Source organism: Seriola aureovittata, chromosome 13 (assembly GCF_021018895.1).
Source record: "Seriola aureovittata isolate HTS-2021-v1 ecotype China chromosome 13, ASM2101889v1, whole genome shotgun sequence".
Lineage (NCBI taxonomy): Eukaryota > Metazoa > Chordata > Actinopteri > Carangiformes > Carangidae > Seriola > Seriola aureovittata.
Window position 1 is genome coordinate 3,703,603 of NC_079376.1, and position 12,299 is coordinate 3,715,901.

The window sequence follows — 12,299 nt, forward strand, 5'->3', positions numbered from 1 at the left end:
TGTTTTAACAACATACTAAACTATGACGTTTTTACGACATACTATACTATGATGTTTTTATGACACACTATACTATGACATCTTTTGACGTTTTTATGACATACTATGACATTTTTTGACGTTTTATCGACATACCATACTATGACGTATTCATGCCTTACTATACTATGACTTCTTTTGACGTAATTATGACATAATAAACTATGACATTTTCATGACATACTATACTATGACGTTTTTATGACATACTATACTATGACGTCTTTTGACGTTTTTATTCCTTACTATACTACAACTTATCATTCCTTACTATATTATGACGTTTTAATGCCTTCGTACATTGTTTGCGATATTCTTAATAATTTATTATTAAATTCATACATACATGCCTATATTTTATAATTACATATACAATAACAAGATATACTGATGGGCTTTGGAACGGATATATATTTACATTTATGTAACGTATATGAAATAAACAGACATACTAAAATACATGTTACTATTAGCTTGACATTAATGTCAATATACAATACTCCTCCAATTTCAAATAGGTTTCATGTCATTTTGACATATTTAGGCTATACTTTCAATACATTTATGATTTTACTTCATATGTACATATATGGAAATTCAACACAAACACCAATGAGCATTTCTGAATGTAAATTCATCTTATATAGTATAAACCAATTGGTTGATGGCATTAAAAAGCCAATCTCTGTTTTGGAGGGGTGGCGGGGTTTTGCATCCCTACCAATGTTGAGATCAAACTTACTCCCCTTTAAAATCTATTGGAACGGACGTTATATACTATTTTCTTATATTTGTGATCTATATATGTTTATTTTATTATGGAGTTCTAATGCTGACAAAATATTACTAGCCTGGTCCTTCATTTACAAGATTTTACCTGGAAAAATAAATTCAATTGTGTACATTTTGCACGTAGATTTATCAAAAAACAGTTTGGAAACATTCATCAATATTTATGAATGTGATATTTGTATAAAAATAAAAATAAGTTTTATATTTTATCAAAAATCTGTATAGTGAAGTGAAGTGACTTATAAAATTTTTTTTTTTACCAATTATCTACTTGGTACAAAATGTGCCTGTTGTTCCAAATAAGGAATCTATTAGGGGAAATGACATCATATCAATACTGTAGGATCTGTCTATGTTCGATCACAAAGTGATTTTTATTGAATTTTTTTAAAAATTGTTTGTCAGGCATAAATGTATTTAAAACCAGAGAAAATAAAACTGTTCAACAACACATTTAAGACGGACAACGCTTTCTAAAAAAGCATATTTATTAGTTCACACAATGGAGCAGTGCCTCGACATGACAACAGTAAATCAAAGCAGAATGTGTCCAACTTATTGCAGAACAGATGGGTGAAACGTCTTTTTGCCTCAATAGTATCAACAAAGGAAAAAATACAACCAAAGTTTTATCATGCAGTATGTTTGTGCAAACCCTTTCTGTTCACAGCTCAGACTTTCCCGTCCAAACACACACACACACTCACACACACATACAAGGCAGCAGCTCCTTGCTGAAGGAATGGAGGGGTGTATGGGCACATGTTTACAGTCTGCTGGACCAGAAAATCACAGGCAGCAGGACTGCGAGTTAAGGAAGTCAGTCAGAGAGACATGTGGTCTTTATTTCACCAGTCCGATCTTCTTGGCTTCTGTTTCATATATCAACAGCCTCCACATTTTTACTATGAATACTTCTGCTTCTTCATCCAGAACCTGAACACAAACAGGCAGGTTAGACAAACTTTATATCCAAAAGTTACATGAGAGTTACAGGGATTACTTAGGACCAACTGTAAAATTACTGTTCCAAATAATCTGTTCAAGGACATTCCTTTTACCATCATATTAAATGTACATTAATATGATTCTGTAATTTTTTTCTATCATGAAAACGAGCACTGGTACGACAATTCAAACAACTTTATGTATGATTTCCTTTGGTTGAGTAAAACATATTTAAAACCAAATAATCTGTTCACTTATTTACACCACTTCACCTCACATGAGCGTCTACAGCCGTTCTATCAGCTCTACTTACAATAATAACTTTAAACAGACTTATGTTTGGGATCGGGAATTTCAACTTACCATAGCAACATCATCAAGAATACCCTGAGGGGTGCTGTGTGCCATGACCTGGGGAAACAAGAGAAAAACATTTGATTACAGTGAGCAACATGCACAAAAGTAAAAGCACTTAATAAGTATTATTCATGAGAACCAAAATTTTAAAAACAGAATAATTTGATATGAAGTTCGTTTAGTTTTCTGTTCGGAGTTTCACAGAATAATCACAAACCTTTGAACAGACAAAATCAACAAGCGTGGGTTCCTCCTCGCCAATGTATTCAATAATCTTCTTATTGATCCACGGTCTGATGCGTCGATCCATCAGAGTCTGAAGAAAGAGCAATCACAACACCTCATGATTTAATGGTCAGGTACTGATCCCAGCACGAGAGCAAATAAGACGATGAATCACCAAATCAATGACTGTAGCTGATGGAGGACAGAATATTTCTTGCTTCACTTTACCTTTTAAACAACACAACAAAACACAGTAAAGTTAATGAAACAGCCTCATTACCGAGTCAACCATAGCCCAGTCCAGAGGGTAGGAGAAGAGCTCAGGCCTGGCAGTGGGGATCTTCTCGATAAGGCTCTTTATGTGCTTGCGTTTCTCCTCTGTGTTGATGCTGCCTTTGGCCCCTGAAATTTCGGCGCCGTCCAGCCCCAGACTCTTGTCATCGTCACCATAGTCCAGTGGAACCAGTTTCCTTTTGCGAGGCTGCTCATCGGCCTCCTCGTCATCAAACTTGTTGAAAACACTTTCCACGGTCGCCAGCTTCTTCCGCTTTCCTGCGTTGAGCTGGCTGGGACTGTTGGTGGCACCTGGAACAGAACGAGAGCGGGAACACCCAGTTTATTCTGACACAAAGAGGTGAAGCTGAAGAAATAGATCCCTTCGTGTCCTTATTGTGCTGCTCTACTCACCCAGTTTGAGACTGAGACCAATCTTTGGCCGATGTTCCTCGGGAGGTTGGACCTCAGGAGTGTTCTCACCAGGAATGATGATGCCGCAGGGAGATTCGTTGCCGGGTGTGTTCGGAGTCACATTCCCACTGGCGGAGGACACCGAGGGAGCAGTAGTGATTGGTCGCATGATGGGTTTGAGTTGAGGCTTGGCCTCTTGTGAGTCCTCTCCGTCGTGGTAGTCGTCCTCCTCCCCTTCCTCCACATCATCGTCCGAATGCTGCTGAGGGCCTCGGGGTGCCGGCTCCACGGGCCTCCCCGACGCCCTCTTCTCCCGATCCCGATCCCTGTGAGCCTTCTCCTGGTTCACGTCCTCCTCGGGTTCAAGTTTCAGAGGCGGCTGTCGCCTGCGCTCTGCCTCCTCCTCCATCTACACAGATACATATTACACATGAACAATGACGAGTCTCTTATGACGAGTCTCTCTTGTCATTACACGCAACAAAACCGGAACAGAAACCAGGAAACTCCCCGACATTTGCCTGAATGCCTAAACAAAAGATTATCACACAGACATAATGAAAGACAGATACAAGAACAAAGGTCCTGTGTGCCAGAGGAAAGAAGAAGTTCCAGGTGGACTCACTCTCTGCAGCTCAGCGTCAGGGTCCGGGTGACCCTCGGCCAGAAGTCTCTGTCGGATCTCCTCCAGCTCCTCCTTCTCCCTCTTCCGGTCTCGCTCGTCCAACTCCGTCTCCTTTTCTCGGTCACGGAGTCGCTTCTGCAGGGCGCTGCCCCTGGCGGTCACAATCACAACAAGTCACGTACTCTCAAGAGCAAAAAAAAAAAAAAAAGAGTGGTGGCCGCCCTCCTGGACGTGCAGAGAGAAGGTTACCTGTAGTACTTTGGGTCGTCTCTGTCGTCGTCATAATCCTCAAGGAATTCCTTCAGTCTCTTGGCTTCTTTCATCTGGTTTTAAACAGACAGTGTGTGAACATGAATGCAGCATATATTATAAACTGTCCAATAGACATAACTACATGCTGTTTACCATTTCACGACGCCTCTCGTCCTCCCTCTCCGTTTCTTTGCTGTAGTCACGAGCTTTTTTCCTCTCACGGATCTCCCAGTTTTTCAGGCGCTTTGAGAAAACAGAGGAAGATAATTCCAGAGTCAGACGTTCATTACATTAATTTGACCGTCATGAATCAAAAATGACAAGAGATTAATATGCGTACTTCTTGGTACGCCGCCTCCTTGTCTCGAAGCCTCCTCTCCAGTCTCCTCCGCTCGTAGACGTCCTCCTCATCATCTTCACGGTCTCGTTTTTTATCTTCTCTTGCTCTCTCTCTGCAGAAAACACATCACTGCTGTTAGTCTCCTTTAAATGTTGAAGTTTAAATATCAAGAATGCCAAAAAAACACGTCATGCACTTATTTCATTTATCATCAGTGTTCCTTTGGTCTCTGCATGAAACAAACTGCCAAAGCAGAACAGCCTGTTAGAGCAGTGGTTAAATAAGCCTCCACACCTGCTGCCTGAGGCATTCGCCACATTTAATGCGATCTAATAACAGCAGCTCTGGAATATATTGTACATTATCATCATTAATTAAGGTTCAATGTTATTTTTTTACCCTGGAAACCAAATCAAACCAGATAATTAAAAACTGTAGAGCTGCTACTAAATGGACCTTGAGCTGAGTTTGTTTTATCAACTCCCGTTATGAAGATTATCACACGCACATTCTTCTGAGACTGTGTCGGAGGACGTCGAGTGAATGGGGGATGTAATTACACGTGGGGTCTGTTGAACTGCCTTCTATTGAAATCTGTGTTTACTAATTTGTCGATCCCCGTTTACATGAGTGGAGCAGCTTCTGAGTTTTATAAAAGGAAATCAGATTTCGTATTGGACTTCATCATGTACATAAATGTCGTGTGCTCGGACCGCATGGAGGTTACTGAGCAGCTAGTATGACATCACTGACCTCGACCTGCTGCGATCTTCGCTGACGTCTCGACTCCTCTCCCTCTCCCGCTCCCTCTCTCGCTCCTTCGTCCGCTCCCGTTCGCGATCTCTCTCACGCTCGCGGTCACGATCTCGGTCTCTCTCCCGCTCCTTGTCCCTCTCTCTCTCCCTTTCCTTCTCTTTCTCGCGGTCGCGACGCTCCCTCTCGCGCTCCCGCTCTTTGTCCCTCTCTCTCCTTTCCCTCTCGAGCTCCAGTCGCTCCTTCTCTTTCTTTCCTTTTTCCTCCTCCAGTTTCTGCAGGAGCCCAACAGGAAGAAAGGGGGGAGAATGTGTTACTAGATTCAAATCACTATGAAGACCATCATGCTTGTAATACAGAAATATAAACAGGTCAACAGCACATGATACTGAAAAATGGTTTAGACTCCCTGGGCCAGACATGCTCACATACTGCCATGACTCATTGCCTTGGAGAGGCTGGCTTCAGCGAGTGAGGAAGTCCTCTTAGCCCTGACGTTTCCTCCAGGAAGAGCGGTCCACTGCTTGAGCAGGTTTAATGAGGATACTGCTCAGTTCACGACACACTTACATAAAACCATAAATTGCAGTTGATTCTTGAAAGACACCAAAAGAATGAAGGTGATCTGTGTTTATATGAGGGATTGCAGCAGGGGTGGAAGTTAGGACCGGCACTTTTTAACCTTTAAACATTTACATTATTGTATTTTTGTTACATGTAAGTGCAGGACAGATATCATTTCCTGTCCTGGCGCCCGTATTCAGTGCTCGCCTTTATCACAAACAGTAACATTGAATGATTTTTCTCACATATGTAACAGGTCAACTCGTCCTCTGCAGTTACTATGTGCTCTACGGTGATCTGAGATTATCATCTGATGTAATAAGAGGCCATTCCAATACGAAATTCAGCTGTAGGCAAATAGGTATTGGTCAGGCGCACATCCGCTCACTTTCCAAATCAATGTGCACTCAGGCAGACGCAGAAAAGTGATAGATCAAACCTGATGTGAGAGATACTCTACGTTAAGTCTGAATATGATTTAGGTAAGTCATACCACAGCACCACAATGTGAATAAGTGGTAGTGACCGGCTCATGCTGCAGAGGGGATTTTTGTCTGAACACATTAACTTTAGGCTTTATGCACTCAGCTTTACAGGAGTCCTCGAGTTCTCATGCTACAAACACACTCATGGAAACATAAAGCACTTAAGATTAAAAGTGCTGAGTCACCTTTAAAACCATCGGGTCACCAAGTTCACAGAGTACTAACTATACACTTCTAAATAATGCCTCGGTTTGGTCTTATCTCCGGGTGCCAAGTGGATTAAAACGAGCCTCAGCTTAACATGGCAAACGGCCCAACTAAGTGAATTACATAATCAGCTCCCATGTGTTTTCTACATGGTCATTTGAGATGCAGGGGAGCAGCGCCAGACTGGAACGCAAGTGCTCCCCTGCAGCAGCGTGGGAGTTTGGAGTAGAGCTCAGAGACAGAACCAGAATCTGCGTTTTATTACATGTGGATAAATGTTATATTACAAAAAATTAGCATTAAAAAAAAGTTAAATTATGGAATCAAACGAATGATACTACTAATAGGTGAATACTAATCCGTGTATTTGTTCAGCTTCGGCGGAGACTCTGTAGATTACTGAATAACTCGAGCACCTCCCTCAGGACGAAAACTGTCAGCTTTGAGCACAGGAAGTTTCCAATAGTAAGTATCAATATATTGATGCAAGCCTATCTGCAGGGCGTGATGTAAACCATTTGTCCACATTCTCACCAGCCGACAGAAAAAAATCTTCTACAGACCGTTCTGGAGCTACTGGTGTGCAACTTACAGGTGACGAGCTACAGTTTCAGCGCCTCTCTGCCCCTACACATCCTACCGGCTACGTGTGGGAGGAAAAGCAGGTCAAAGTGCAAAGTCAAAATCATGAAAAAAAAAAAAAAAACATCCACATGATACCTGTGAAGCACTTGGTCTAATCACACTTCATTCACATGAACATCTATAAACAGCTTTGTTTTAAAGTCACAGATCAGAAACTGAATTCCATTTTGCCACAAGGAAATTAGTGAAGCAGTCTTACCTGTCGGGTGTCTTCTGTCTTTGGCCTCTCCAGCCCAGTAAACAGTACAAGAAAAACCTCAACAGAGTCAGACCCACTGTTCAAACAGTCCTCTTGACTGATTTCAGAAATGTCTCTCAGTCCTGTTCTTCATTACAATCTTCAAAGAACACTGTTGGAAATGTGGGTCTGACAGCTGTTAAGTGACAAACAAAAGTAAAAAGGAGGGAAGGATGGAAGAGGCCTGAACTACCTGCTCTACGTGAGATATATCTACACTGTAAATTAGCTAACGTAGGGATTGTAAACCATGGTTTGCAGTTTATTCTCTAGCTCTTATTATATTGTCTAGTGCTGTAATCTCAACTCATCCCAGAACTTACCTCTTGTTTTATTATTCCATTGTGAAAAAATGGCTGATTTTGTCAATACTGTGTTTAAGCCACTAAATCGCTCAAAGAGGTCGGTTATATTTCAATAAATGCCAAGTACCAGTAGTTGTCAACATCCCACCCCATGTATAAGGTACTTTATACTGTATACTCATCTGTCATGTCCTTGTTGATGGGTGTGTCAAAGTGTTCACAGGTGACGACAGGACGTCCTTCGATACAGTACCTGAACGTGTTGCTAACTGGCGTTTATCCTGATACGATCCGCCGCTGTTTGAAACTGTGATTACGTGACGAGTTCAGAGGTAAAGTCCAGTTCCATGTTCCGTGAGCGTAAAGGCTGAAGCTAAATAACCCTGCAGCTTTTCATTCTAACTCCCTCATTTCTTCCCTTGTTCTCTGGTCGTTTAACTGAGGGTGAGGGGGCGGAGTTATCAAGAAAGGGGAAGAGAGAAAGTAAAGAATTGAAAAATTGAAAACAAAAAAACAAACAAAAAAAAAAAACACCACAACAAGGACTTACCTCATTAGTCTTCAGACCACAGAGTGCTGTGGAGGGGCGCTCCCTCCCTCAGTAATGCTACAGGCTGCAGTTCAAACTACTGCAGTGGTTAGGCTCGTTCAGTCTGTGTGTGTTCTTCAAACACCTCATTCATCATCCGAGGACCTGCAGGGGTTCACTGAGCTGCCCGGCCTTCTCCAAACTCACAGAGTGCAACTACAACATGTTTGCAAGGAGCTTTTCCAAACCACTGATGGAACTTTTCAGATTTGTGAATGCTTGTGCTTCCTAAATAAAAATAAAAAAAGATCTAACTTCGAGAGCCAGTTGCCCCTCTGCAGAACCTCCAGAAGGGAGCGCCCAAGATGAGTAAAGAAGAAAAGAAAGATCATACTTACATCCTATCCTCGCAACTTTTTCCAAAGCTGAGATTCTGAGATTCATCTTGCTCTAGTCACCAAATGAACTCTACCATATTGGTGGGGTTTAATCAATAGATTAGCTTTAGATGGAATTTAACATTGTGTCCATGCACTCTGTGTGATGAATTTAGCTTGTGCAGAGCTAAAACTTTTAGTCTCAAATCAGTATTATGAATAATGATAATAATAGTAACAACTCTTGTGCAATTTGGAAATACTGACAGATACTAAAAAGCCATCTGAGTGGCTGATGTCGTTTTTGTAATATTTTTAGCCTTGAGTAGATAATATGAAATATTTCTATCAACATCAACTACTTTCTATTCCTTCCATGTCTGAATGTGAATAACTAATCTTTGTGTTAACAGACTACCTCCGTATTACGGTTGACAGAGACAGAACGGAGGAATAACCTCCATAAATTATAAAAAAACTGCAGCTCCATTTGATATTGAGGAATTTCTACAAATTGATGAACAGCAGTTTGATACATTACCTTATGTGTGTCCCGGAATTTGCTGATCTCTCTGGATATCAGGTCTCTCTTGTCATCCTCCATCTCCATAGCATTGATATCCTCCTTGCGCAAAGAGAGAGAGAGACAGGAAACAAACACACTAAGTACTCTCCACTTTCTACGAGTACGCAACAAATCACAGCACAAGACCAGGAGACGTTGCTCCAGGCTTTGTTTACGTTGACATCATGCAAACGCTACCTCCTCTTTCTTCTCTTTCCGCTTCTTGTTGCGAGGTTGACTGTCAGGATCCTGAGAGGGAGCATTCAGCTCACTTGCATACTCTCGGATGAGGACGTCTATCGCCCCCTTCACAACCTGGTCCCGACGCAAGGTTTCCTCGTCAAGAACCTCCTCCTCATCTTCGTCCCCGTTCTTTGAGCCACCGCTGGCTCCCTTTATGTTCAAGCCGGACAAATATGACGAAAACGAACTTATAATTTGAACAAAATAATTGACATAACAGAAATGTTCAATTTATTTTTTACTCGACAGGTGAACAGCATACCCCATTGGCACTCCTCTTCTTGGCCTTCCACTCATCTAGCTGGGCCTTGGTCTTGGCATCGACCTTGACCAACAGCTTCTTATCACCTAAGAGCAACTCGTGCAGAAGTCTGAGGGCCCGCAGTGTAGATTCGGGTTCCTTGTACTCACAGAACCCAAAGGCTTCCAGGAGTTGACGGGAGAAAACAAAAGTTCCACAAATGTTAATCACAAAAACTAAACTTGTTATAGAAATTCATTAAGAGAGGATAGTAAGGGAATAGTTTAAATGTGTTACAGCCTGTTTTATTTACCTTGAAGTTTCCCAGAGGCTCCTTGGACCCTCTTCCAACTTAGAACAATGCCACATTTCTATATCAAAAGAGGACAGGGAAGAGAAATTATATAATTTGAAATTACAGATGCAATCATGAATTAATCACTGATAAGAAAGTTGGTGCAACAGTATTTGAGTTTCCCAAAGACATTAGTTCTTGGGGATTCGCCAGGAGTTACCTGAGACACGCCCCGAGCAGCTATGATCAAAACATGTGATGCAGGCATTGTGGAAGTGTTGTTGTGAATTTGTCCAAGCTGTTATGAGTGTTTATCACCTGTAAGTTTTAATCTAAGTAGCTCACTATTGCTGCCCATTCTTTTACTATTCTGTAATACTTCTAGCTTGGATTTCATATCAGGTTGAGTGACCACAAGATAAGCAATTCTGAGTGACTGGATTATCTCATTTTAGGTGTGGTCAACTCACTCACCGCTAGAAGCTGTCGGACCAACATGTCAGACGCCTTTTCAGAGATGTTTCCTACAAATACAGTGGTGGTGGGGCCGCCGCCGTCCTCCGTATCCTTGACTCTGATGGCGCTGGACTCCTTCTTTGGAGCCATCGGCTTCTGTGCTACAGCAACTGTGGTCGGGACAAGAACCTGCAACGAGAAGTTACATTTCAATCACTCAAGAGTCACTCTCATCGGGAGCAACAACAGCAACAACAGCAACCAATAACAGCTGTGTGGCTCAGACCGGTTTGGGTTGAGCTGCACACTTGACAAAGTGGATGAACCCAGTTGAATTCTTAACATGTTTTAAAAATATGTGTATTTAATGACAGATCATTCAGAACAGCTGATGCTTGAACTGGCATGCAGTAGGTAGGAACTCCTGTCTCTAACTCACTGTGGGTGCGGGGGTCACTACACCCATATGTACTGGGATCATGGGAGTACCTGCGAATAGAAACAAAAAACAATATTCAAACCATGTATTGATGCACACAACCACACATGACCACTGACAATGATGTTCTATTGTCTGTGTGTGATTTCCCCCAAGCTAAAAACAACAAGTGTCTCCTTACTTTGCACTTTCACTGTCAAAGAACTAGTCAGAGATGTTGACGTGAAGGAAAACAAACACTAAACACTAAACTGGCGCTTCGAAATGTAATCACCCCCTCAGGTCCTATGAGTGTTTACCCTTAAAAAAAAAATCACACCAAAGGATCCAGAGCCTGATTTATAAAACACACACCTGTTACAGATGAAGTGACCAGAATATGATTCAGTACCTGGCGGGACTGCTGGGGCAAACCCCGCGTACTGTGGAGGTGGGATCCTCGGGGGTAGCTGCGGGATGCCAATCTGCTGGCGGTTGAGCGGAGGAGGATAGGACATCCTTAAACCTACAGGAACCTATAGAGGAGAGAGGACGTTCAACTGCAGACCAAGGGAACATTATTTTCAGGGTTGAGCTGGGACATGTCAGGCTCATCACAGTTTTGAATTTTTAACACAGATCGCGCATCTGACTGCTAACACTGCAAACTGAGCAGGCGGGATACCTGCTTAGTCGAAAAACAGCTATCTTCCACGTTTAACGTTAACTAGCTAGTTAGCCCAAGAGAGCTAACGCGCACTGTGGCCTTGCTAGTCCACATTAGCTGCAGCGGTCATGTACGGATGTTACTCACCTGCAGTCAAGTATGAAATAAAAATCAGTGTCTAATAGTAGTATAGGTTGTCCGAATAAAATCCCATTAAACACGGTAAACGGAAAAAACGACACGTTAATGATTTGCGTTATAATTATCACCGGTGCGGTACAAGAACCCCTATGGATACAAATAACTAGGACCTATTCTTTTCGAAATGCATCATGGGATAGCACAGGGCTGCACTTGGGTTTTGTGCCCTAAATTTGGTCTCTTAGGCAAGGACTCGCTCCTAAACTGGGGGATATTTGCCCTCAGGAGCCTCTTATGTAAACCATCCAATACATACTAATAATAACAACAACAAAAACAATAACAACAACCGTACCACCTCATTATTCTGCCCTGTATGTCTGTTTTTTCTGGCTGGTCCCAATATTTTTGCACGTTTTACTCCACTGCTATCCTCTTAACAGTACTTCTGACTATTTTTCAAAGCATATCTCATGATTTTTTAATGTATTTTTGATTCCAAACGGTCTCTTTTCAGTATGGAATGAAAATCTACTTGCAGCGACTATATTAAGTCTATCACAGTAGAATAAATGTAAACTAATCGCTGCAAATGAATGAATGCATGCTTTCTGGGAGAAGGTTTTGCCTGACAGGCTGTACTCAGGGTGGGTAAATACTAATACTCTGCATTTCCCTACTTTAAACGCTTGGTGGCGCCAAATACCTCGCTTTATTTTTTGAAGCGGGACCACCTAAAATCACTTCTTTACGTGTGTGTCCGCGCACATACCACATACAGGAGTTTTTCAGCCGTTAGGTGCGTCACGCCACAGAAATGTATGCTGATGACGTAGAAAGGAAAACACTTGTTGTCTGCTCGGTGTTGCCCAGTAACCACTGAGATCAATTCAAATTCTACACCT

General features: G+C 41.9%; 1 protein-coding gene across 2 annotated transcripts; it reads right to left on the reverse strand.

The window, feature by feature from the left end:
• Window positions 1-1,301: 1,301 nt before the first annotated feature.
• On the reverse strand, window positions 1,302-11,577 carry rbm25a (RNA binding motif protein 25a). Of its 2 annotated transcripts, none has more exons than XM_056393753.1 (18): window positions 11,401-11,577; window positions 10,999-11,122; window positions 10,608-10,657; window positions 10,187-10,357; window positions 9,731-9,788; window positions 9,439-9,599; window positions 9,132-9,326; window positions 8,910-8,990; window positions 5,019-5,293; window positions 4,266-4,377; window positions 4,079-4,168; window positions 3,923-3,996; window positions 3,674-3,824; window positions 3,049-3,457; window positions 2,642-2,946; window positions 2,354-2,452; window positions 2,143-2,190; window positions 1,302-1,767 (listed from the first exon to the last, which is right to left on the reverse strand). In XM_056393753.1, the coding sequence occupies exons 2-18, from the start codon at window positions 11,102-11,104 to the stop codon at window positions 1,675-1,677; spliced, it is 2,478 nt and encodes an 825-aa protein (XP_056249728.1). In that variant the 5' UTR covers window positions 11,105-11,122; window positions 11,401-11,577; the 3' UTR covers window positions 1,302-1,674. The 2 variants fall into 2 exon arrangements, with proteins under 2 accessions (XP_056249728.1, XP_056249727.1); XM_056393752.1 differs by having other exon boundaries at window positions 8,910-8,993.
• Window positions 11,578-12,299: the final 722 nt, after the last annotated feature.